The sequence below is a fragment of the Knufia obscura genome (assembly GCF_036327395.1).
Source record: "Knufia obscura strain CCFEE 5817 isolate CBS 148926 chromosome Unknown scaffold_1, whole genome shotgun sequence".
In the NCBI taxonomy this organism is placed as follows: Eukaryota; Fungi; Ascomycota; class Eurotiomycetes; order Chaetothyriales; family Trichomeriaceae; genus Knufia; species Knufia obscura.
Window position 1 is genome coordinate 2,194,775 of NW_027042687.1, and position 24,974 is coordinate 2,219,748.

General features: G+C 51.2%; 10 protein-coding genes across 10 annotated transcripts; 5 read left to right on the plus strand and 5 right to left on the minus strand.

The window, feature by feature from the left end:
• Nucleotides 1-184: 184 nt before the first annotated feature.
• PMZ80_000829 (uncharacterized protein) lies at nucleotides 185-1,710 on the plus strand (the record flags this gene model as incomplete). Its single annotated transcript, XM_064869279.1, has 4 exons — nucleotides 185-443; nucleotides 492-1,434; nucleotides 1,485-1,562; nucleotides 1,614-1,710. 4 exons carry the CDS (start codon nucleotides 185-187, stop codon nucleotides 1,708-1,710), a joined length of 1,377 nt encoding a protein of 458 aa, XP_064734776.1.
• An 822-nt stretch (nucleotides 1,711-2,532) lies between these two features.
• Nucleotides 2,533-4,210, minus strand: PMZ80_000830 (uncharacterized protein; the record flags this gene model as incomplete). Its single annotated transcript, XM_064869280.1, has 2 exons — nucleotides 2,533-2,776; nucleotides 2,835-4,210. The coding sequence occupies 2 exons, from the start codon at nucleotides 4,208-4,210 to the stop codon at nucleotides 2,533-2,535; spliced, it is 1,620 nt and encodes a 539-aa protein (XP_064734777.1).
• A 956-nt stretch (nucleotides 4,211-5,166) lies between these two features.
• PMZ80_000831 (uncharacterized protein) lies at nucleotides 5,167-7,084 on the plus strand (the record flags this gene model as incomplete). The annotated part of the gene is made up of 2 exons (XM_064869281.1): nucleotides 5,167-5,359; nucleotides 5,409-7,084. The coding sequence occupies 2 exons, from the start codon at nucleotides 5,167-5,169 to the stop codon at nucleotides 7,082-7,084; spliced, it is 1,869 nt and encodes a 622-aa protein (XP_064734778.1).
• Nucleotides 7,085-7,415: 331 nt separating this feature from the next.
• Nucleotides 7,416-7,773, minus strand: PMZ80_000832 (uncharacterized protein; the record flags this gene model as incomplete). Its single annotated transcript, XM_064869282.1, has 2 exons — nucleotides 7,416-7,520; nucleotides 7,585-7,773. The coding sequence occupies 2 exons, from the start codon at nucleotides 7,771-7,773 to the stop codon at nucleotides 7,416-7,418; spliced, it is 294 nt and encodes a 97-aa protein (XP_064734779.1).
• Nucleotides 7,774-9,381: 1,608 nt separating this feature from the next.
• MDM34 (ERMES complex subunit) lies at nucleotides 9,382-11,301 on the plus strand (the record flags this gene model as incomplete). The annotated part of the gene is made up of 1 exon (XM_064869283.1): nucleotides 9,382-11,301. The coding sequence occupies one exon, from the start codon at nucleotides 9,382-9,384 to the stop codon at nucleotides 11,299-11,301; it is 1,920 nt and encodes a 639-aa protein (XP_064734780.1).
• Nucleotides 11,302-11,704: 403 nt separating this feature from the next.
• On the minus strand, nucleotides 11,705-12,181 carry PMZ80_000834 (uncharacterized protein; the record flags this gene model as incomplete). Its single annotated transcript, XM_064869284.1, has 1 exon — nucleotides 11,705-12,181. The coding sequence occupies one exon, from the start codon at nucleotides 12,179-12,181 to the stop codon at nucleotides 11,705-11,707; it is 477 nt and encodes a 158-aa protein (XP_064734781.1).
• A 1,248-nt stretch (nucleotides 12,182-13,429) lies between these two features.
• Nucleotides 13,430-14,854, plus strand: FUM1_1 (fumarase fum1; the record flags this gene model as incomplete). The annotated part of the gene is made up of 1 exon (XM_064869285.1): nucleotides 13,430-14,854. One exon carries the CDS (start codon nucleotides 13,430-13,432, stop codon nucleotides 14,852-14,854), a length of 1,425 nt encoding a protein of 474 aa, XP_064734782.1.
• Nucleotides 14,855-15,644: 790 nt separating this feature from the next.
• PMZ80_000836 (uncharacterized protein) lies at nucleotides 15,645-16,790 on the plus strand (the record flags this gene model as incomplete). Its single annotated transcript, XM_064869286.1, has 2 exons — nucleotides 15,645-15,652; nucleotides 15,692-16,790. The coding sequence occupies 2 exons, from the start codon at nucleotides 15,645-15,647 to the stop codon at nucleotides 16,788-16,790; spliced, it is 1,107 nt and encodes a 368-aa protein (XP_064734783.1).
• A 1,413-nt stretch (nucleotides 16,791-18,203) lies between these two features.
• On the minus strand, nucleotides 18,204-21,944 carry SMC3 (Structural maintenance of chromosomes protein 3; the record flags this gene model as incomplete). Its single annotated transcript, XM_064869287.1, has 3 exons — nucleotides 18,204-18,532; nucleotides 18,583-21,851; nucleotides 21,907-21,944. 3 exons carry the CDS (start codon nucleotides 21,942-21,944, stop codon nucleotides 18,204-18,206), a joined length of 3,636 nt encoding a protein of 1,211 aa, XP_064734784.1.
• A 357-nt stretch (nucleotides 21,945-22,301) lies between these two features.
• PMZ80_000838 (uncharacterized protein) lies at nucleotides 22,302-24,398 on the minus strand (the record flags this gene model as incomplete). The annotated part of the gene is made up of 1 exon (XM_064869288.1): nucleotides 22,302-24,398. One exon carries the CDS (start codon nucleotides 24,396-24,398, stop codon nucleotides 22,302-22,304), a length of 2,097 nt encoding a protein of 698 aa, XP_064734785.1.
• Nucleotides 24,399-24,974: the final 576 nt, after the last annotated feature.

The window sequence follows — 24,974 nt, forward strand, 5'->3', positions numbered from 1 at the left end:
ATCAGACTTTCTTGCCGCCATTTGTTCTCGGGCCAACAAAAATGTCTACGCCCAACAACTGCATCTGCCACTACCTACCTAAACATTGACAACATCCAGATATTATACCATACCTACTAAGCAAACATCCCTGTATCCGACACCCACCTTCTCATACACTACTGTCGTTTTCCCAACTCCAACAATGCCTGGCGCTGGCGTCGTATTGAGCGATGGGTTCAACGTCGACCGGATCGAAGCCCCCGTCACTTTCAAGGCATACATTTTATGTGCTTTTGCCGCATTCGGTGGCATCTTCTTTGGCTATGACTCTGGTTACATCAATGGCATCATGGGCATGAAGTACTTCATACAAGAGTTTGGGAACGGCTCAGCCACAATTTCATCCTCCACGAAGTCTCTGATTGTCTCCATCTTGTCTGTTGGAACCTTTCTCGGTGCTTGTGAGTGAAGCCGGACAATACAGGAAGCATTCATTAACTCTATGGCAGTGGTCGCAGGCGACTTAGCAGATTCGATCGGCCGGCGTACCACGATCATCCTAGGGTGTGCCATCTTCTGTGTTGGTGCAGCACTGCAGTGTGCGTCTGCAGCCCCCAAGATGCTTATTGGTGGTCGCTTCGTGGCGGGAATTGGTGTCGGTTTCGTCTCGGCAATCATCATTCTTTACATGTCTGAAGTGGCTCCCAGAAAAGTGCGAGGTGCAATTGTCTCGGCATATCAGTTCTGCGTCACCATTGGTATCATGTTGGCTTCTGTGGTGACCTACGGAACACAAAACTATACGACCTCAGCCTCCTACCGAGTTCCGATCGGCATTCAATTTGCATGGGCACTCATCCTTGGTGTCGGACTCTTTTTCCTGCCCGAAAGCCCTCGGTATCACGTTCGCCATGGCGACCTTGAGAAAGCTTCCCACGCCCTCTCTCGTGTCAGGGGAACGCCGGAGACATCGAGCTACATCAAAGAAGAGTTGGCTGAGATTGTGGCCAATCACGAGTACGAAATGCAGGCAGTACCTCATACTGGATACTTTTCTTCGTGGACAAACTGCTTCAAGGGTAGCATCAGAAAGCCCGACTCGAACCTGAGACGAACAATCCTCGGGACAAGCCTCCAGATGATGCAACAAGCGACCGGGGTCAACTTCATCTTCTACTATTCCACATCATTCTTCCAGCTCTTGAACCTAGGCGTAGACCCGTTCCTACTCTCACTTATCACGACTCTCATCAATGTCCTATCAACTCCGATATCATTCTGGACAGTCGAAAGATTCGGTCGACGACCTCTTCTTATCTGGGGTGCGCTTGGCATGGTCGTCTGTCAATACCTTGTTGCCATTTTGGGTACTGTGGCAGGAGGTGACAAGACGGTGGTCAAAGCTGAGATCGCTTTCGTTTGCATATACATCTTCTTCTTCGCCTCAACCTGGTACGTGTCGAGCAATCAATGGACGACGTGTACGTACTAATTCGGTTTAGGGGTCCCGCGGCGTGGGTTGTCATTGGCGAGGTCTTCAACTTGCCGATGCGATCCCGTGGAGTCGCGCTCAGTACGAGGTGAGAAATATCATGCCAATGTCATCTGTGGTAGTTTGCTGACAGAAATAGCTCGAATTGGCTTTTCAACTTCATCGTCGCTCTGATCACGCCCCAAATGGTCGACCCAGATAAAGGCAATCTCCGAGAGAAGGTGTTTTTCGTTTAGGGTACGCTATGCGCCGTCTGCTGCATCTACGCATATTTGCTGGTTCCGGAGACGAAAGGCTTGACCCTCGAGCAAGTTGACCGAATGCTAGAGGAGTCCACGCCACGAAATTCAAGCAAATGGAGGCCAAACACTGGTAACATGTATTCGGTGAGAAAAAACCGTGCCAGTGTGGTCGAGGCTGTAGACCCTGAGGAGGACCGGGAAGTGGACCGAGAAGAGAAGGTAAATACAAAAGAAAAAGTGTCTAGCAGTTGACGTTTGCAGCATCAAGGCGAAGAGAAATTGAGGAATGCGCGAGGCTCGCCAGGAAAGTGAAAAGATGTGGTTGCACGATGTGAAGCCTCAGCAGGAAGATTGACTGATGCACTTATGAAGTAGAATGACACGTGCGTTTGCGTTCCAGAACTTCTACAATTCATGCGAAACGGGACTCATTTTGAACTAGAGTGTACATGAACGCTTTGAAGCTGCCATCTACGAACACAACCACATCGTCATCTTGGTGCATGATCTATCCTTACAATATTCCAGTCTCTTTTGTGCTCCGCCTGAGATCACCCGTCCGACGTCGTTCGAACATGTGACATAGCATTCAGTTTATTCAGTCAAGACCGGGTCAATCTATTCTTCATGCGCTACGGATTTTGCAGGATGTTATTCGCATGGAGACCGCCAGATTGAGAACAGTGTGCTGAGGCATATTGCTGAGGCTCCCGCTTGGAGTGTAATAACCAATGCAATAAATTGCGGTCTCCATTGGACTCATGGTAAAGATATGTGCTGCATCTCTGGGGGTTTTCGCAATGTCCAACAGTAACGCTACTTCCTCGTCTCACCGACGGTTTCTATCCGTTCCTCAGCTGCCTGGCTCTCGGTGTCCTTGGTTGGCAGGTGATCAACAGTGCCGAAGACGACTTCCATCTCTTCAAGACTCTTTCCGTTGGTCTCCCTAAGGAAGAACCACACGTAGAAGATGTTGGCGAAATTGAAGATTGCGAACATGAGGAAGGTCCTCCACCCGATGTTGGCTACCGCGTGCGGTGTGATCTGGCTCATGACAAAACTATCTCAGGTCAGTAAAAGGGTACATGAAGAGGGTCCGGTTCTGCCGGGGCACTTACTTGAACAGCCATTGGGAGGCCGCTCCGGTCCCAACGCCAATCTCACGGATCCTGCCTGGAAAAATCTCTCCAATGTACAGCCATGGACCTGGTCCCCACGAGAAGTTAAAGGCAAAAGCTTCGAGATAGATCATAGCGATGCCCGCTGCACCAGCGCTCGAGATGCCCGCGTCTGGGTCTGGTGGGTTGGTGACGACGATGATCGCTACGATGAGCATGAGGATACCCATGCTCAATGCGCCGAGCATCAGCGGCTTCTTCCGACCTAATGAGTCCACGAAGAACAGGATGAAGACGACGACACCGGCAATTTTGACAATTCCGAAGAATCCTGTGATGAAGACTGATTTGTTCCCTGTCCCAAGTAGCGAGAAGAACTGGGGTGCGAAGTAAGCTAGCGATGTGTTCCCGCTCAGCTGCGCAGCCAGTTGGATTGTAATGGCAAGAAACATGCGAAGACGGTTCGATGGAAGAAGCAGTTCTTTCCATGCGAATCCTTCACTTGCTTGAATCTCAACTTGCACGCCAGTGAGGATCTCTTGGAACTCTTGTCGGATCTCTGGTGTCTCGGTACCTCCCCTTATCCACAGGAGTGAGTTCCACGCTTCCTCGTTTCGTCCTTTCTTTGCAAGCCATCGAGGAGACTCTTTGATGAGTACCATGCCGAGCCCAAGAAGTCCACCCGGGACGAGCTGTAAGCCGATCGGAATCTGCCACTGCATTGGCGATGAGCTAGTAACTCCAGCGGAAGCAGCGTAGTCGACCCAATATGAGACGCACACGCCTGTAGCGAAGAACAGCTGGAAGCATGCGCCTAGCCTACCACGAAGATGCTTCGGAGCGAACTCTGCTGCCATGATTGGGACCATTACCGTAGCACCACCAGTTCCAAGACCTGAGATGACTCTACCGGCGTAGAAGAGGCCGAGGGAGTGGACGTTGAGGATCTGTAGGACTGCGCCCACACAGAAGACGACGGAGGAGATGACGATGCCCCATTTTCTACCCAGCCAGTTTGTGAGTGGCCAGATGAGGAAGCAACCGAAGAAAGCGCCGCCTTGAAGGATTGATACACAGTTGGAATTGACTTGTGTCTTCTCGGCTTTTGTGTAACGGAAATCGCGCTGGAACGAGGATAAGGTGAGGACGCCGCCGACAATTCCAGTATCGTACGCGAAGAGGAAGGAGCCGATCGAGCAGAGAGCGACGACGTAGATGGCACGAAACGTGCCTAGTTTATTCGACATGGTGTCGAAAATGAAGTCAGCACTTTCGACTTCCGTGTCGTCGTCGCTTTCGTAACCTTGCAAGGAAGGCGCCGAAGAAGGACCAGCTTGATCTAGTCTATGGTAGACCGCCGAGGAAGAAGAGCTCATAGCTGCAACGCGGTCAAGCTAGAATATATGGTCTGTGATCGTCCCTAAAAGTGATCGCCTTACATGAAGGACGGACTCGTAGTGCAAGCCGAAAGCTTGGGACTGTCAAGAAGCATGCAATAACGTGCTTGGGTGTGGACCCATCTGCGAGCGACAATCCGGAAAACGAAGGTTGTGCAAGGTATGCGCGGGCATTTATTGGCTGCCGTGACACATCGTTACATTGAAAGCCTGAGGACTAAGTGCGCGTTTAGTCAATACTGTACAACCGGTTGTAGCGGCGCAATGAACAGCTGTCGACGCGATGAAGAAGAGGGGTACCAAGTATGGTGATCGTGATTGATGAATGCATTCCGAAAGTCGCGCCTGAAACAGGACCAGGTCTGGGGTGGAAAGCTTCCTCGGCTGCAGCATATCCGGGGCAGCTTCCAGCCTAGCACAAGCTCGGAATAGCGCGTCCTTTGGCGGAGATTGAAAGCATACGGCCGAAGGAGCTCGTGAGCTTTGTCGACGATTGTCCTTCTCACCTTCCATCGGTATCAACAATGTGAGCTTCAAGAACATGCAAGTAGTGTCAAGGTGCAGCTGGTCTCAATGTGTCTCATGACAGCGACGATGCTTGGTCACGTCACCGGCCTCTAACGCGGCAAGTCTATCTTTTGTCCTTTTGAGGAGAATATCTGTGGAGACACAATGCGTTACATTCAAATGAGACGATTATCAAAGACTGAGCGAGGATCATCTTCACTGACCACGTGAGACTCGGCAGGTACCCTTGCGAGGTCGGCAATGTTTCCGTGCTTCTTGCTGCCCCTCGTGCATGCTGTTATTGCCGGCAACGAACAACATCAGACTTCGAGATATTGAACGCATAGGTTGGTTGCATTATAGCTATCAACAGTATTCGTTGTCCAAACATCTTGGGTCGGAGTGCTCGCAGCATTGAACAGCTCATCATGGCGTCTCAGAAGAAACCAAACTTCCTCATCATCGTGGCTGATGATATGGGCTTCTCCGATGCTGGCTGCTTTGGTAGTGAGATCAGAACACCAAATATTGACAAGCTTGCTAGCACTGGCCTTCGCTTCACCGGTTTCCACGCAGCAGCAGCATGTTCTCCCACAAGGGCAATGATCTTGACAGGAACGGGTGAGTGCCCCCTTACAGTGACAAACGGACTTATTGAGCATCTCTACAGATCATCACATCGCCGGGCTTGGCAATCTTATTGAATGGACCGACTTCTCTGGACAGAACTTCCCGAAAGGCTCAAAGTTCACCACAGCACCACAGAGAGGCATGCCCGGCTACGAAGGGTACCTCAACTCCCGAGTGGCTGCTCTGCCAGAGATCCTCCAGGACGGTGGCTACCACACCGTCATGAGCGGCAAGTGGCATCTTGGCCTGACCAAAGAACGAAGACCGCAGGTCAGGGGTTTCGATCGAAGTCTGGCTCTGCTTCCTGCTTGCTCCAACCACTACGACTACCGACCAGACGCCGAATTTCCAAAGTTTCTTGAGAAGTCCGTCATAGCCCTTCACATGGAAGACGACCACTACGTCGAGGACCTTCCAGAAGGATGGTACTCAAGTAATGGCTACGGCGATAGAATGCTCAAATACCTGAAAGAATGGAACGATAGTCCGGACCTAAAGGAGAAGCCATTCTTCGCATATTACCCCTTCAGCGCACCCCACTGGCCCCTTCAAGCACCAAGGGAGTACATCGACCACTACGTCGGTGTCTTCGATGCTGGACCAGAGGACCTCAGGCAACAACGCTTGAAGAAGCTTATCGAACTGGGAATGATCCCAAAAGACGTCATCCCACACCCTGTCGTAGCAGATGAAGTTCAAGGCTGGGACGAAATGACAGATCACCAGCGCGCCATGTCCTGTCGGGCCATGGAGGCCTACGCCGGCATGGTCGAGTGTCTGGACCATAATATTGGTCGAGTAACAGACTACCTCGAATCGATCGGCGAGCTAGACAACACGTTCATCATGTTCTTCAGCGACAACGGTGCCGAGGGCGCTGCGTACGAAGCATATCCAATGGTCAGTGGACAGCTCATGGAGCATCTGGGGAAGTACTACAACAACCACATTGACAACATCGGCAACAAGGACAGCTTTGTGTGGTATGGACCTCGGTGGGCGCAGGCCGCAACAGCACCGAGTAGATTGTACAAGGCGTATACGACGGAAGGCGGTGTACGTGTGCCGTGCGTGTTGAGGTACCCACCTTTGCATAAGGGTAAGGAGGGCGAGATCACTGATACGTTCGCAACAGTCATGGACATCGCGCCTACATTGCTGAGTCTGGCGGGCATCAAACATCCTGCACCTCAGTGGAAGGATCGAAGTGTGGTCCCGATGCGTGGCCTCGATATGACGGCCTACCTCAACGGTTCAGCGCCCACTATCCACGACCCCGAGGAGCCTTTCGGCTGGGAACTCTGTGGTCGCGCTGCGATACGCGTCAACAATTTGAAGGCGGTTTTCATTCCGTTCCCGAAGGGTGTATCTGCGTGGCAACTGTATGACCTCTCCAAAGATCCAGGTGAGACCAACGACCTGGCGGGCCAAATGCCAGAGAAACTTGAGGAGCTCCTCGCGCACTGGGAGAAGTATTGTGAGGAGACGGGCGTTGTGCCACTACAACCTGAACTTGGTGCACGGTTTCACGAGGCGGTGGAGGCACAGATGAAGGAGGGTGAATGGATGGAGTACGACTACTGGAAACCTGGTGCGTTGAAGGAGGGTAGCAGGGAGCAATTTGTGAGGCAGATTGAGAAGGTTGCTGATCCGAGGTTAGCGGAGAGTGCGGGTGGGCAACCAGTGAATGTTGTTGTTGGTGGGAATCAGGTGTAATTCATATAGAATAGGCCTGAAACAGAATTGATTGATAGAATTTCCAGTCTGCTGCAACTGAACAGCTTCTGTCGTTGCAAGTGAAGCTGCATCTGTATGGACCTCTTGTACCTTCCCATCCCTATCTGCGGATGGTCGGTCTGTAGTCGCCCACGTCACAACTTCTAAGAGTTGTGCAGTAAGCCGCAATCAGATAGGGCCCAGTGTAGCCCACGACTCAACGTTCAGTGTACAGCCAGCCAGCTCAAGACATCTCATCTGGACATGTAGTTTCGTCGCAATTCTTCTTACACATGTAGCTTCGGTACATGTACTTATGTGGGTCGTCGATCTAATAATTACCATAGATAAGATCCGAATTTGGACCCTTGCAGGTAAGATCATCGGCCTGGTAGATTATGCAGCTTACGCCGCCGAAGCCAGGGGTGTTGAGGAGCTGCAGTGAAGTTCTGTCAGTCCTTTGTTCTTGACGAGAGGGAGAGTGTGAGTGAAGCACTTACGGAGACCCAACTGCCATTGTCGCCCATGGCATTCGAGTTGGGAATATACTTGCAGACGTCGAATTCCATTGGCTCAACGATGCATGCTGGGTCTGCGAGGTCTTTTGAGGGGCAAAATCTGATTTTGTAGTCGCGGGCTAGGGTGAGGGGTGCGATCATGGTAAGGAGGATGAGGGTGGGGATGTACATGGTAGTGAGATTAGACGTCTTGATTGTGAATGAGATGTGGACTGGAAAGTAGTTGTAGATGCAATGAAAGACTGCTATTTAGTTGGTCGATATCTTGACAAGGGGAGGTCATTGGAAGGTCAAGAGAAGCGAGAGTACTCATAGCTCAGATCCATGTGTCAAGCGTTTGCAACTTTTTGGTGAAGGTGAAGAACTGTCACTCGCAGGTGACATATCGCTGAGTCTGATCATGGTCTCCAATTGAGCAGTCAGCTTATTGACGGTCTGCGATGGCACTCAACTGCTGAGTTGAACTTCCAGCGACGTATTCTCGAACCTGTAACAACACTCTTGCTGTGGTCAATCACATCTCGAGTCGTGCCCACACTTTGACCATATAGCGCATGGGATTTTGCTATTCGTGCTACTTTCTCCATATTGTCCCTCTGAAACCATGGGAAAGTGTTCCAGAGGGCACCCGATCCCTCACACAGGCGAAGTGCGAAAGACACGCCGAGGTGACCGAAACGTGGCAGCAGATGTCGACAGCACAGGATACAATCCAGTCTTACGACCCGTATCGCAGTTGCACTGGAGCCGGATTGCCTAGTAGCACTGATGGTCGTGGATACTGCGAGGTAATTTGTGGGGTGATCCTGAATAGATAGCGCACACATGCATACTTATTTGATCAATGAGCGCTCAGAGGGAAGGCCAGTATCAGCCACGTTAGCAATCTGACCTCCGTATCGAATCGACATCACAGTGACCAAGCAAAAGCTTGGACAGGCCGAGATCCTAGACGGTCATATTGACGTTCCAACACTGCTTACCTAGGAGCACCGGCCAGCGTGCTTCGTGTGCATAAGACTTGTTAATTGCCAGACTTTGCAAGATTCGATTCTAGGGAACCTGGGCGTCCGTGACCGAGACACAGTGAGTATATTGCTGACGCTTGATGCAAAGCGTTCCGAGCGTTGTATAAAAATCCATTGCGATCCTGGGGACATTTATTCTTGAAAGAATTGCTCGCACTGACTGTGATTATGCCACAGGGAGTACCACTTCCTAACGTTTCTGTCGCGCTTTCAGCACCACGCTTGCAAGAATCCGTGAACACCAGACATTCATTGTGCCTGTTGCATGCATAGCGTCGGTGACATGCTTAGTACTGATGCTAAGAAGCACACGATCACTTGAACTAAAGGGGACGACCGGAAAAGGAGCCCTTGGGTTCATGCAAGCTGACGTTCGGGGTGGATACCAAAAGAGAAGTTGAAGGTGATACAAGCAAGTACCCTCGTTAACAACAAGCAAGCATACACGTACAAGGGTTGCACTCCTATCAACAACATCCTTGATTGCGACTCTTGCCCACGCGTCGCTTATCCTTTTCGGCATCTGTTCACCTGTCATCCGTTGTTGTCCCTCAAGCTGAGTGCGCAAAGACTGCGGCAAGTGCAACCACGAGATTATCACATGCCACTGTCCAGGCCATTATCAGTACCCTATCACGAGCTCTTTCCCTCTACGTCCTCACCTGGAAACTATCAGAACAAGATGCGCCGATCAAGTCGACGCTGAGAAAAGATTGTACAACTTATGCGATCGATTGGCTGATCCTCTGCGATGGCATTCAACTTCAACTGGGCGCCACTGAGTGGTGACCCAGGCTTCTACAAACGAGCCGAGGAACTTCTCACTAATGCTATGAACAAGAACCAGAAGCCGGCTATCATCGTCGACGACATCATTGTGAACGAGCTCAATCTAGGCGACGTGCCTCCAGACCTCGAAGTGGTGGAGATATCAGATATCGGCGTGGACAAGTTCAGAGGCACATTCAAGATGTCCTATGCTGGCAATGCCTTCATCACCATCAAGACGAGAGTCCAGGCGAATCCTTTGAACACGTTTTTGGTGACGAGGCCGACATATGCGTCGCCGAGACCTCTGGCGGCTGCAGCTGGTCTGACAATTCCGCTACAAATCACCTTGTCAGATTTCAAGCTATCCGCTATCATCATTCTGGTATTTTCTCGACAGAAAGGATTGACGATAGTCTTTCGGAACGACCCTCTCGAGTCCCTTAAGGTTTCTTCAACCTTCGACTCGATCCCCTTTGTCGCGAACTACCTGCAAGAAGTTATTGAGAAGCAGTTGCGCACATTGTTCATGGATGAGCTGCCAGCTATCATACATCGCATGTCTTTGCGCTTATGGGTACCAGAGCACAAAGCGCAGGAAGAGATGGCCTTGAGAGAAGAGGAAGATACACAAGATGAGTCGGCTGTTGATCCTCTAGCAAGTACTCCACAGGATCCCGTTGACTCGACTGGTGCCACCTTGAGTCCGCAGGAAGTCGCTGCTCTGTCACTAGACTCACATACCGAGAACCACTCGCTGTTTTCAAAGAAGAACTTGTTACGTCTGGCCACACTGACAGACTCGCATCGAACGCTTTCACTGTTTACTCCCAATATCCGAGATGCTGTCTTCCGCGCCTGGACTGGTCCTCTCGAGCGAGGAGAGGTGCCAGGTTCGTACTCGAAGACAACTACACCCGCACTGTCCAGGTCGCAATCCTATGTTGGCAGTATCAAAACTGCTTATACTTTCGATACTGCCTCGCAGATACGGCCGGCCTTCCACAGCCATCAGAGCTCTTTATCTACCACTAGTCTTGGTAGCAACAGGCTAAAACCACATGGCAACAGGAAGAGAAAGAAGCGTGTCGTCAACCTAAGGAGATCGAACACAACGGGAGAGGTAGAGACTGTTATTGAAGATGGCTCGACTGTTACGGACAGTACAAGCGTCACTGGTAGCACTTCCGATGGCCCGGCTGTCTTCTCCGGCCCCCCTGCCTCCAGTTCCGAACCAACTGCAGATCCGGTCACTCCTCCAATGAGTCCGCGAGCGCCGAGTGCGACCACAAAGATGCCTGCAAGCCCTTTGCACCAATCACAAGAAGCAACGCCACGATCTCACAGGCGACAGCGGCCGCCATCGCATATTGACCTAGATTTCGCTCAACCAGGTCCTTCCAACATCAATTATACACCAGTCAGTCCGACGACGCACGCATATGCCGACGCAACCATCCGACCCAGACGCGCGCAACGGAGGGTGGTGAACCTTAACAGAGACCAAAATTACGATCAGGACACCGACGAAACACCCCGAGCATCTATGATCCTTCCAGAGCAGAAACCTCGGCAACAGTCGCATCACGACCTGTCACAACATGCATATCGAGGCCCGCCACTCGTGACTGCATCGCATCCACACACCAAAATACCTGAGAACCCTATGCTCCTGGAACCGAGTGTAGCAGGGCCAACACAATCACAAACCCTACCGAATTTCCTGTCTTTTATTACAGATTCGTCGAACTCGCAGAGTATAGCTGAGCGAGCGTGGATGATGAAAATGGCGGCAGAAGTGGCCAGGCGGTATGAGGATGAAAGGGGTAAGGGCAGCTTTGGCGTCCCTTCTACGCCGTCGGTGAACCATGACGAGAATCCGCCTCCTGCTTATGCTCGATGAGGTCGGCTGGATTTGTTTGTTGCCAATTGTAAACAATTCTGTTCTTCAGCGTAGGCGTTGTGGAAACAGTCGAGATGTTGTGATGACTAGCCAGAAGCCGGTGCCACGATTGGTCGCAAGGTCAACCCTTCTGTACGAGATGTATGACCATAATGTTGGACTAGAATATACCCACTAGCCAGCCGTTGAGGATACTATGTAATGATATTTCGTGTCACATATACTGCATGGAAATTCCTGGGTGGCCTCACCAACGAGGCTCACCAATCGACTACCATGTACTTGCTCGCCTCTTGATCTACGGAAGCATAAATCACCTCTTGATCTACAGAAGCACGAAATCCTAACGAAGAAGAGAGACCAACAGAGAACCGTGTTCAAAATCGATCTCAGCCTCAATCATCTACAACAGCACCATCGGCAGACCCACCGCCACCGCAGCAATACACGGCCACACCAACCCCGACAAGCCTGCTGCCCGACCAGCCCCCGACCCACTGCCCTCCCCTGTTGCACTCGCAGTCGCAGCTGCCGCAGTCGTACTTCCCGTAATCGTCACATCCGTAAACGCCTGCGTAGCCAAAACGTCCCCATCCGTAAACGTCGCGGTCAAACTCGCACTGCTAGCTGCGGGCGTGCTAATCCACGACTTGGTCAAATCTTCGAGTTCAGACTGTGGGTAGTCGCCTATCGTCATTGCGCAGGCGGCGGTAGAGGGTGAGCCGCTGTCGCCGTCGCTGCCGCCGCTGATTTTGCAGTCAAATTGCCCGAGGATTTCCCAGTGGCCTGTGCCGTCGAAGTGGAGGGTGCTTGGGCCGGCGGTGAATGTTACGGGTTCGTAGAGGGCGCAGGTTGGGGCTGAGGTTGTGCAGTCGTGCATTATGAAGGTTGTTTGGTTGTTTGACTAGGTGGGTGGAGAAATTAGTAGGGTCCGGTTGGGTCCGGGATTATGAGGCTGGTGGGGAGGCGTGTGGGATGGGAGGGTATGGGCTTACTTCACCGAGTATTCCGGCTGTTAGAGGAAGTTGGCCGCCGATGGGCACTAGCATGTGGGTTGTTGTTGGTGTTTGGGCGAGTGCCATAATGGCTAGGGAGCTGGTAAGAGTGAGGAGCGGGAGGCGAGGCATTTAGAAGACGACTTTTGATAGCGGAAGTGTGAGTGAGTCAGTACGGTCTGTGGTCAGTTTGTTCACGGTGTGAAAAGAATGCTGGGTTGGGATGCGACTAGCAAATTCAAGAAGTCTTTCTCAAGAAGTGCGATGCAACATCGATATATTCATCTTTGGGCAATGAGTCTTAGACTAACGCTGCAGAGCAATCGCTTTCTGAACTGGATATGGAAGCGAAGCAAGGCGCAATCTGCCACAAGGCACACCCGGGAAGACGTGAAGACGATGGCTTGATACGTACGGTTTCAAGAGGTCTTTGTTGCTGCCTCCTGCCAAGAGCTCTCCAGATTTGAACGGACTTTTGAAAGCAGTTGAACAGGGAGGCTTCGGTTAGCGGCGCTTTTCGAGTGCAGCTGACCAATCCAAGGACAAGCACCGACCTTGGCACTCTTGGCGGCGACCCCGGTACCGTGTTGATGCAACGGAAAGACTGCCAGACCTGCCTAAATTGTGCTTGAAACAGTTCATCTGTCGCATCGGCGGGTGCCTGCCCATAGCCATGGTTACTCGCGCAGGAAAAGCAAAGCTGAGTGGCAGCCGAAGCAGCCTTGAATTTGTGCTTGAAGCGGCAAGTCCCGGCGTTCCAGGGGCGGATCAGCAGCCAATTAACGTGCAGCAGAACCACTAGTGTGGTTTCAAATCCTGGGGAAGGCAGTTCGCATTTCGCAGCTAGGCTTCACAGAAGCCGCGAGAGCTTTTGACTATGATTTTTGCACACCAACAGCTTCTCCGAGCTCAGGCTGCAGTCGAAATGGAAAGGGATACGAGATGTCATTTTGCTGGACGGCCAGATGAAGACGCTGGTGAGCACATCCGAGGTACATAAAGCTTTATGCCTCCGCTCTGGTTTGATTTGGAGATGCGGTGGTCAAGCTCTAAAGTATTGGTAAGCTCGCAGCGGGAATGACCATCAGCGCACTGAAGTATTAGTGAAGACGACAAGCGCGTAAATTTGCATCATGGCGACTACAGCGCAAGATGCCCCCTTTCGTACGGAAACCGATGCTCTTGGCTCTATGCAAGTTCCTTCCGACCGTCTCTGGGGATGCCAAACCCAGCGCTCCCTTCAGAACTTCGAGATCAATCAGCCACGAGACCGCATGCCACCAACGGTAATTCGTGCTTTTGGTGTACTGAAGGGCGCCGCAGCAGCGGTCAATGTGAAACATGGCGCACTCGACGCCAAGCTCGGTGTGGCCATTCAGCAAGCAGCAAGTGAGGTCGCGTCTCTGGACTTGATCGACCACTTTCCACTAGTAATATGGCAGACTGGATCAGGCACACAGACGAATATGAACACAAATGAAGTTATCTCGAATCGTGCAAACCAGATTCTGGGCCATGAACTGGGTAAGAAATATCCCGTTCATCCTAACGATCATGTGAACAAATCGGGTTCATCCAACGACGGAATGGCAACTGCGATGCATATTGCTGCTGTGCTTGACCTTACAGAACTACTATTGCCTAGTCTACAACGGATTACTGAAGTGCTCAGACAAAGATCGGACGAATTTCAAGACATAATCAAGGTTGGTAGGACACATTTGCAGGACGCAGTGCCTCTTTCGCTGGGCCAAGAATTTTCCGGTTTCGCACAGCAGCTAGTTAACGGCGAGAAGCGCGTACGTCAAGCACTTGAAGGCCTTTTAGAACTCGCGATGGGTGGTACAGCAACTGGCACAGGTCTCAATACTTATGAAGGTTTTGCTGAGGACTTCTGCATGGAGGTAAGCAAGATGACGGGACAAGCTTTTGTCAGTGCGCCAAACAAAATGGAAGCCATATCTGCGAATGATGCGCTCGTGTTTGCATCCGGGGCCATCCAGACCCTCGCTTGCTCACTTTTCAAAATAGCTCAGGATATCCGGTTTGAGGGTTCAGGGCCTCGATCAGGACTTGGAGAGCTAATCCTGCCTGAAAATGAACCTGGCAGCTCGTTCATGCCTGGGAAGGTAAATCCAACTCAGTGCGAATCTATGACCATGATCTGCGCGAAGGTGATAGGGAATCATACTTCGCTGACTGTGGGAGGTCTCAGCGGTCAATTTCAGCTCAACGCGTTCAAGCCATTGATCATTTCGGACTTTCTGCACTCTGTGCGTTTGCTGAGTGATGGGATGGATAGTTTCAGGAAGAATTTACTTGTCGGGCTTCAAGCGGACGGTGAGAGGATCAAGCAACTGCTTGATCAGAGCCTTATGCTTGTGACATGTTTGCAGCCTTATATCGGTTACGACATGGCATCGAAAGTGGCACATCATGCACATAAAAAGAATCTGACCTTGAAGGAGGCCTCGTTGGAGTTGAACGCGTTGAGCGCCGAGGATTTTGATCGATATGTACGACCGGAGCTGATGATCAAGCCTTCGAGCAAACCATGAACAGTACCGAAAGCACTTTTTAACGGTGATTATGCATGATGCCGAGTTCGACCTCGAGCAGCCGCAGTACCTTGTCCTACAAAGTTCAATGGGTGGCTGCACAGGTGCAGCATGTTCCAACCAGCGCTAATAGGATGAAGATGGCAAGCAAGAGGAAATCATGGAAGTCGAAATAAAAGATACCTGTACGAAATATAGCATCGTCTTCTGGACCAAAATATACCATGTCTGCCACGTACGGGTCGAAGATCTACTCCTTTCCCCAGTCACGTGCTGCCATCACTAAATTTAACACTAGCAAAGCGAGCAAACACATCAAAGCCTGCGGCAAACGTAACCAATGACGGAGCTGACGACGCCTGAAACAGTTGGACCTGCAGTTCTGGTGGGACGGCTTGACGGGTTCGTGTTGCAGATCTCACTGGAATCTGAGTTGTGCAACTGAGAGGCCATCCGCAACAGACTGCGCCTCACCATCCGCACGGCCTTCAATGCCAATTCTGAAGATGTAATACGAAACAGGCTGAGTAGAGTATTGTTTCTTTTTCATGTTGCATCTCACGTTTGAATCTTCAGTCTCCCATCGCTCTGGATACAATTCCTGTTTGTTTGCAACTCGTCGTCGCAGCTACCCATACCTTCACTTCCACGTCTCAAGCGCAGTGCCATCGTTGTGCGACGTTGTTCTCATTTGAAAGCATACTCACGACTATCTTAACACCTTGACTCAAGTTGACGACCCAGATCTATCGATCGCATTGTACGATATAGCGGCAGTGGTGTGCTCATGATGCATTCGTTCGCCCTTCTGGCCACAGGGTTTCTCTCACTCGCAAGTGGCGCCTCAATACAGTCTCGACAGACAACAGCATGCAATAACTCGCCCGATCTCTGCTCAAAATCGTACTCGTCGATAACCCACCTCGGTGCCCACGACTCTCCCTTCGTACGTGACGCCTCAACAGGCTACTCAACCTCGGGCAACCAATACTATAATTCCACAGTGCAACTCGATTCGGGCGTTCGTCTCCTCAGCGCTCAGGTTCACGAGAACAACGGCGACTGGCATCTCTGCCACTCCTCATGCGATTTGTTGGACGCTGGCCTCCTCAGTGACTGGTTAAAAGATATCAAAGAATGGATAGACAACAACCCCAACGAGGTCGTCACAGTCCTCCTCGTCAACAGCGACAAGGCGACGAGCTCAGAGCTTCACGCCGAGTTCACAGAAGCAGAAATCACATCACTCGCATATAAACCAACATCTACAACCTCTCCGCCTACATCCTGGCCGACACTACAACAACTAATAAACGCAAAAACCCGGTTGCTAGTCTTCGTCGCTAGTCTCGACCCAGCCAGCATAACCACCGAACAATCCTACCTCATGGACGAATTCACCTTCATGTTCGAGAACCCTTTTGAGAACACATCACCAGACGCTTTCACCTGTTCACCCGACCGACCAACAGCCGTGCAGGGCAATGCCCAGAGCGCGATCTCAAGCAATCGGATGCCACTCATGAATCATTTCTTGTATAGCGAAGGAGCACTAGACATCCAGACGCCTGACGTGGGCAATATTACCCTCACAAACTCACCGAACACAACAGCAGTCGGGCAGCTTGGCACGGCTCTCAATGACTGTAGCCAGCAGTACGGCCGTGCACCAACGTTCGTGCTAGTCGACTTCTTCGACGAAGGTCCCGCGATTAAAGCTGTTGATACCCTCAATGGGATTACGCCCACAGGAAGGAAAGCGTTACCGGCTCGAGACACCACTACCGGAAGAGGTGATGCGAGTTTCGTGGGTGTAGAGTCGCTTGTCGAGCAAGTGAATGACGGCGACACACCTAAGAAAGCGGCGTGGATCTGGGCTGCTGGCAGTTGGAGTTTCGGCGGTATCAACTTGAGTGGTGGAGATGTTGTTGGTTGAGCATAACACACTGACAACAGGCATTCGATTCTGTTTTTTAAGCGTGGCACGGCATGGCATGGAATAGCATAGCATGGCGACGGCGTTCTACTGCAAAGGAGACATCAAGATACCCGGATCTTTTGGCATCTGGCTAGGTTACATGCCCCATGGGAGGCAGACATTTCACGAACATAATGAATGATATCATTGACTGTCGTCTCCTTATCCACAAGCTTATCAACAACACCCATCGTTGCCTTGAGCCCCAGCACTCTTGTCCCCCCATGCCTCCACTTTTGCAGGAGCAACTCACATATACTCATCTCAGCACGGACACTAGAATGGAACAGCGACAATTCCTCATAGCAAGAGGACCTATCCGTCCATGCCATGACGGAAGCACAACTCTAAGAAAGTGAAGGAACGCCCACTAGCGAAGAGGAAGGCACGACTCATGACTAATACCGTGAACATGGAAAGCACGATACAAGGCAAGTTAAGTCAAGGAAGGCACAACCACTCGACCGTTGATGACGAGGAAGGCACGCTACAACAAGCATCTTGCGAGGAAGGTGCTACTGACGCCGAGGCAGGCGCGACGGCTTTCATGCAATGGGAAAGCACGGCCTACCTATATCGTGGGAGGAAGGTACGTTCGACACCGATCTGAGGCAGGAACGATTTATGCCGCGGAAGGCGCAAACAGTTGTCGTGCAGATTGGAAGGAGCGACCGACAGACAGGGAGGGAAGGCACGACCAACAGCCGGCAAGTTTTGAGGAAGGCGCGACTAAGAGGAAGGAAGGCGCGACCGACAATAAGGAAGGTGCGGCCGATAACAAGGAAGGTACGACTCAGTGACTCGGAAGCTGCGATCGACCGACCGACAGTGAGGAAGGTGCGACCATGTGGGAGAAAAGGTACGACCAGGAAGAAGATGGAAGGTACGACCAGGAAGATGGAAGGTGCGACCATACGAGAGAGAAGGTACGACCGACTATCGCTGAAGAGGAGGAAGGCGCGACCTATCCGTACAAGGGAAGGCACGACCGCGCAAGGACTGTAGAAGAAGAAGGTGCGATCCGCGTTGCGATGACGGAAGGAGCGTAATTGCAGAAGGCAGGTGCCAAGCTCGAGGGACGAGGGGAGAGGATGACGGTTCGACATATGACGGTGGAGAAAGACTAGGAGGGCGATCGTCACGCGGTGAGTGGGCGTTGTCGAGATGATGGATCTCAGGACGATGATAAAAGAGGCTGGACCGAGCGAACCTCCAGGAGCAAGTAAACGTGGACAGGTACCAGTGTCAATGCACTGAACGACCATGTTAGCCGCTTGCTATAGAGCTCATCTCATTCAGATTGACGCTCGATATACACATAGCCTGGTATCTGTACAGTACATCCGTCACACAATGTCTCTCCGAAGGCCTTCACTGCGTCTGACTTTCCACAAAGTCAAGTGCGTTCTCCAGTGACTCGACCCGAATACTGCTAACGTTGTTCGCGAACGTAACACCATATACCTTCTCCGCAACGCGCAACATCTCCGGTCTGAACGTCGTACAAATGAATTGTCCCCCCTTTGGTCGTTCGTCGTCGTCGTCTGTTTCTTCGTCTGCTTTGCGAGATAGGTAATTGAGGTGGTCGGCCACAGCTGTTCGATACTGTGCATCGAGATTTGCGTCGATCTCGTCGAAGATGTAGAAGGGTGCTGGGTCTGTTTCTTGGATGGCAAAAATGAGGGCTAGAGCGCAGAGACCTGGAACTGTTAGTATTACGAAGGGTATTGGAGGAAGAAGGGGGACTTACTCTTCTGACCACCACTCAACTGCTGGATCTGCTGCTGATCGTCGTGCTTAGAGTTGAAGCTGACACGAATGGCAATGCCAGTGTAGGCTTCAACGCTGCCTCTTCTAGCATCCTCTTCCTCGGCCTCTTCATCTTCCGCTCGGCGATCATGCTTACGTATGATGATTAAACGACCAGAACCCTGCGGCACTAGTTTCGAGAAAATCTGGCTGAACGCCCTAGAGACCTGCTTGAATGTCCGCTCGATTGCTTCGTCTTTTCGTTGATCTAGAACGTCGATGAGATTGGCAATACTCTTCTTGCCCTTCTCGAGTTCTGCTCGTCGCGCCTCGAGGTCTTCTTTTGATTTCTGAGATTTGCGGTAATGTTCTACTGCATGTCTATTCAGACCTGCAGCCTCGAATTGCTTCAAGCTAGATTGCAGCTTGTGTAGGCGCTTGAGCAGCTTGCTGTTGTCTGTGTTCCGGAATTTGTCGCGCATGTCTTGCGATATCAGGCCAAGCTCACGAATTGCATCAGTGGATTCTTGCTTGCGCTGTTGTAGTTGAGTTCGTAGTTGCTGTTCTTTCTCTAGTCTTCGTTGCGACTTATCGATCGCCTTCGCCAGCTCTTCAAGGCTCTGGTGAGCTGTGCCCAGTTCTGACTCGAGACTGCTGAGCTCTGTCTGCTGTGTCTCAAGTGACTGATCAAGCTTCGACAACGACTTTTCAACGTCACCGAGCACTTTCGTTAGCCTCTGCACTTCTTTCTGCTTTGCATCAAGGGCACCAGAACTTGAGCTTTCAGCATCTGCGTCTTCTGCTTCAAGCATAGCAAGTTGTGGTTTGAGGTTGGAGTTGAGCTTCACTTCCAGGTCTGCTTTCCGCCCTTCTATCTCAGCGAGGTCAGATGCCAAAGCAGCATATTCGCGGCGGTAGTTCTGGACCTGAGATGTCCATTGGTCGAGTTGGGTCTGCTCGGCTGAAGTCAGTGCTTGCTTAAAGGCACTGTTCAGCTCAGACTGGTATGATTGTTGTTGGTCCGTCAACGTCTTGACATTAGTCGCGATGATGTTCTCTTGCTTCCGCTTAGCATCGAGATCTTCTCGCTTTCGTGTCAGTTGAGATATCTTGGATTGTAGTTCTTGTCTCAGAGGACCCGATCCATCACGCTCTTGACGAAGTCTCTGCTCGAGCTTCTGGACATCACTGTGAGCTTTTGTGATCGTCTGGTCGATCTTCTCGATTCCTCTCTTGATGTCTCGGCCATTTGTTTGGATCTCTTCGAACTTTCGTCGGGCTTCCACAACCGCTTTAGTGGCTTTCAGTCGGCTACTTCTCTGGTCAACATAACCACCGCTGAGGGCACCCTTCTTGTCAGATCGGTCACCATCAGGCGTGACAGCATTCAAGCCGTGAGTTCGTGCATACTGAGCTGCAACAGTCAAGTTCTGGCAGATGATACTCTTGCCAAACACTTGTTGAACAGCCTTTTCGTACATCGGGTCATAATTCACGAGAGAGACCAACGGTCGGATGTCGTTCGCATTTGGAAAGGTCGCTGTCTTCGGCCGTAGTCGGTTCAGAGGCATGAAAGTGATTCTGCCCGATCGTTCTCGGTTGAGTTGCTCGAGCACTCGTGTTGCAGTGTCATCAGTATCAACCACATAATGGAACAGAGAGCTGCCAGCAACAGCCTCGATGGCGACGTGATGGGCAGGCACATCGAGCAGTTCAGCCAGCGTGCCATAGCAGCCTGTCAAGTTGTGCTGTTGTTTGATTCGTCGTACAGCTTCCAAACCTCGACTCGTGTTGCCATCCATCATATGCGATAAGTTGCGTTCGGCTTTTCTGAGTTGTTCTTGTGCGGTCGCAACCTCGCTATCGAGCCGAGCATCTTTACGCCAGAGCTCTTTCCGCTCATCCATAAGCTTGTCCTTGTTCTCCTTTGCAGCTTGCAGCTCTTGCTCGAGACCCTGAGTAGCACCTCCCTGGTTGCTGACCCTGCTCTGCAAATCTTCAATCTCTTGTTCCAGTTGAGAAATTGCCTCTTCGTCTTCAGTGATGCCTTCCTTGGTCGACATTCCTGTAGCCTTGAACCTCTGCAGCGAGACGTTCGCCTCATTGATCTGATCGTTGAGCCACTGATCTCTTTCTTGTTTCGTTCTGAATCTCGCGCTCCTTCCCTGCTTAGCATAGAGCCTCTGTTGCTTCGTCTCGGCGTTATCGAGGCGTGTCTTCGTAGCCTGAGCCTTCTGACTCGCTTGCTGATACTTTGGCAGTACATCATTGTTAAGCTCCGCCTCAATTTCAGCAATTTGACTCTGAACCTGTTGCAAATTCTCGTCATGCTGCTGCTTGCTTCTCTGCGCTGCACTGCGACCCGCAGATAAGTTCCGCACATCCAAATCTGCTTGTGCTTTTGCTCTTGCCCGCTCTCGTCGCTCATCCTCAAGCTGCTTCTTTTCCAGTCGTGCAGCGTTCATATTCTGCCTCAATTCCTCCAATTGCTGGTTAATCCTCGCAATGTTATCCTCGCCCTCAATGTACGCCTGTCGATTCCCGTCGGCATTCTCAATACGGTTGCTCCTCCTCTCCTCAAGCTGCTGCAACCCCTTGTTCGTCTCTTCCAAATCCCTCTGCTCAAGGATATACTCAGTAGCCCTCTTCTCAGCATCCTGCTCCTGAAAGTTGCGCAGCTCCTCTTGTTCATCCTCCAACTCCTTCAACCTCTCATTAATCTGCTCAAACGTACTATCAATAGCCGTAATCTTGTTATTCGTCTCATTCATAATCTTCTGACTCTCGTCCTTCTTCGATGTAAATGCTTGCGTCCCAGCCACGCTCTTCAGCAACTCTAGTCTCTCCGTATCCTTCATATTCGTGATTCTCGTGATTCGACCCTGCGGGACGATGTAGTATGGGTTACTTCTGCTGAAACCCGCATTTTCGAGGAGGTTCATCACGTCTGAGCGTGTGGCATTCTTGCGGTCGAGACTGTACTCGTCCTTCTTCAGACCGATCGTGCGTCGTAGAATGAGTTCGTCGTTTCCGGTCGGCAAACGACCGTCCGAATTGTCGAATGTGATCTCGACGTATGCTGACATAATAGAAGAGCCGGATCCCTCATGAATGAGAGCTTGCCGCTCTTCGCGCGACAAGCCACTGGCGTAGGCATCGCCGAGGACGAAACGGATGGCAGCGAAGAAGTTGCTCTTACCCGAGCCATTGCGACCGACTATGACATTGAGCTTTGGTGAGAACGGATCGACGATGGTCTGGTTCTTGTAACTGCGATAGATCAGTGATTGTCCTTGTCTGTATATATCGACGAAAGCGTTCAGACCTCTTAAAACCCTGGATTACAATCTGCTTAATGTACATCTTGATGGCTCGTGAATGCAACTACAGAGTCGCCTTCCTGTTGTGCGCGGCCGCTCTAATGGGCTTCGAGGTGGCTACAAGAAGGTGGGACACTTTTTTGACGCGTTGCGGCGCGAGACGCGTCTTCACTTAAACGTTGCACGTGATCTACCCATGGGCTACGAGTAGGACAAGGATAAGGAGGCTTGAGAGGCTTCACATATTCATTTGGCAGGTCCGAAGCATATTATCATGTTGCTATGTATCTGTTGCAATTTTCGTAACCAAACAACTCGATGATTGTGCACTCTTACGCCTAGATAAACAGCATCCTGGTATCACATCTCAACGCCCTAACACCTTGCTAATATTCGACCGCTAAAAACAATCCTTCTCCTTAAAGCAGTAGACTCGCACTTCGTTGTCTTCACCCGCAGAACACATCCTTGAATCGCTCAGCCCAATGCAAGTAACAGGCCCCGTATGTCCCGTAAAAGTCCTTTCACATTTTCCTGTCCTTGGATCCCATATTTTGACCATCCTATCATTAGCGCCAGAAACAATGCGTAACGAATCAGCAGCAAGCGCCCAAACTCCCTCGACGTGGCCAAAGAATTTGCGTATTTCTCTGCCAGTCGAGACATCCCACAAGCGAATGGTATTGTCCAAGGCAGAAGTAAGCATGTATCGTGGTGGCTCAGGTCGACCATTCTCGAAGGTGTACCGGTAAGCGCCAGCACGCTGGTCCTCATTGTTGTTGAGGTCCCTATTGCACAGGACAGGTGACTGAATGTGACCCGCAAAGGATGCTGAGTCTGCTGCTTGACTTCCTGCATCGGAGACTTGGTCGCCGAATTGAGCCAATTCCTCCTCCATATCAAACTCTCGGGGAAGTAACACTACTTGCTGTACATGCGCCCCGTGTCCTTTGTACGTGTGAATGCATTGTTTCGTATCGAGGTCCCACAGTTTGACAGTAAAGTCGTCTGAAGCAGTAAAGACCGTCCTGGATTCCGAATCAATGCGCACAGAATTGACCCAGTCTTTGTGGCCTCTAAGCGTGAAGGTTGACTTGTCCTGGAAGTTCCAGACTTTAGCAGTATGATCAGCCGAACCAGAGACCAGTATGTCCGAGTCAAAGTGTAAACCGATAACATAATCGGTGTGGCCAGAGTAGGTCGCCAAGCAGTCTCCAGTCCGCCAATTCCAGAGCTTCATCGTGCCGTCCATACTTCCACTAATCAATTTGGAGTCGTCAAATTGCAGGCAGCGGACACCTCCCGTATGTCCAGTCAACGTCCTAACCTCCTTGCCTGTCTCCAGATCCCAAATTTTGATGGTCTTGTCGTACGACCCAGTTGCAAGAATATTGTCCAGTATCTGCACAGCCATGACACCGTTGTCATGACCCTTGAGCACTTTGGTGCTGCATACGCCATGCTTCCAATTCCTGCCCACACGCCATCTATCACGATAGACATGCTTCCACGGCCTCTTCTGCTTCTCGTAATCGTGTAACGTAGGCTCGAGCGAAGGTTGTCGGGCTGTGCCGGATGTCGCAGACGTCGTCAACACAGCCTGTGTGGTGGTGACCTCGTGTGCTAAAGGGTTTTGCTCGACCTCGGCGATAGGTGTGCTGGCAGGTGACCAAACATTCATGCCTTTGCCAGCAGCTCGCAACTGCATCTGTCTCTTGGATGCTCGCAGCCTCTTCCTGTCGAGCAATGGTAGACCCCAACCACATTTGGTGCACTTTCTGTCGATATGCTGCTCACACATCCTGTGCCAAACGACATCATTATCAGCCAGCTGCCGCCATTGCCTAGAGACTTGAGCTGCTTTGCACAGAGAGATGGTATCGAGTGAACTGAGGATGCGAAAAGATAGCTCTGGAGGAAGTGCAGACAAAAAGTCGATCTTGATCAATTTCTGGACGTTGGCAGAGAGGAATGATAATTGAGGGAAACAGCATTGTGTCAGGATGCCTTGCAGCATCAGATTGCGATGTTTTGAAGGTGCCGCTGAGAAAAGAGACCAGACCTGAACTACTGCCTGTCTGTTGCTCTCCGACAATTTCTCGAGGTTCCTCTGGAGTTTGTCCATGGTTGGCTCGTCAGCTTGTCTGCGGCATAGCATGTCAGGTCTGTGGCGGTAGCAGAATTTGGTATTAGGGTCCGACGGCTGCTGGGTCATGGTGACTGCGGGATCGCCCTGAGGATTGTATTGGGTGGGAACGTGCTCGACCATGAAGGGACCTGTGACTCCAGGATCTACTTTAGCACTGGATGTGCTTTTGGTATGGTTGTTCTTTTCGGACAACGGTTCATGGTATTTGCGATGCTTGATCGAAGTATTTGTTTCCTCCTCTTCTTCTGTATACTCCTCGGTATCGGCTCGTACACGCTTTCTAGGAGGCATCTCCCAATGGGGCAAAGCATGGCTGTCTCCATTAAGCTTGCTTCCTGAGTGCAACATGTTGGGCTCCTCTCCCTTGTCCGGCAGCAAATCAAAAGGCATATCTCAAGCTTAGCAGCTCGTGACCATGGTATACACCGCCGAGGTACGCCGCAATCGCAATGCGCAGTTGATCAACGGGGCGCGGTGAATATGGAAAGGTTCTAGGAGGTGAAAGTCGTCACCGTCCGCGGACAATTGGGTGGTAATATGCTGACAACGGCCTCTCGAGATCCTGGAAGATCGGAACACTGGTCTTCTGACAGTGAAATAGTTGGAGTAGTGCTTGGCCTCTTAGCAAGAGAAAACAGTACCCAATGTTGCGAGGCGGCCGTTACTGTCGTATAAAGATATCGACAAGAATGAAGTGATCAATCTCGCAATCAGGAATGGAATGTCGCCGTCGACCGCATTTCAAAGCAACATAAATCCAGGACAAAGGACAGGAAGTAGCCGTGACTCGTGATCGCAGATAATAATTGGAGCGGTCTTCACTCACTGAGGCCGTCGGCAAGAACTGTCCGGCACGAAAGTTGCCAGTCGCGATAAGAGGCGAAGATGAGGTGGATTTTGAGGTTCTTTGATTGGCTTCGGGGA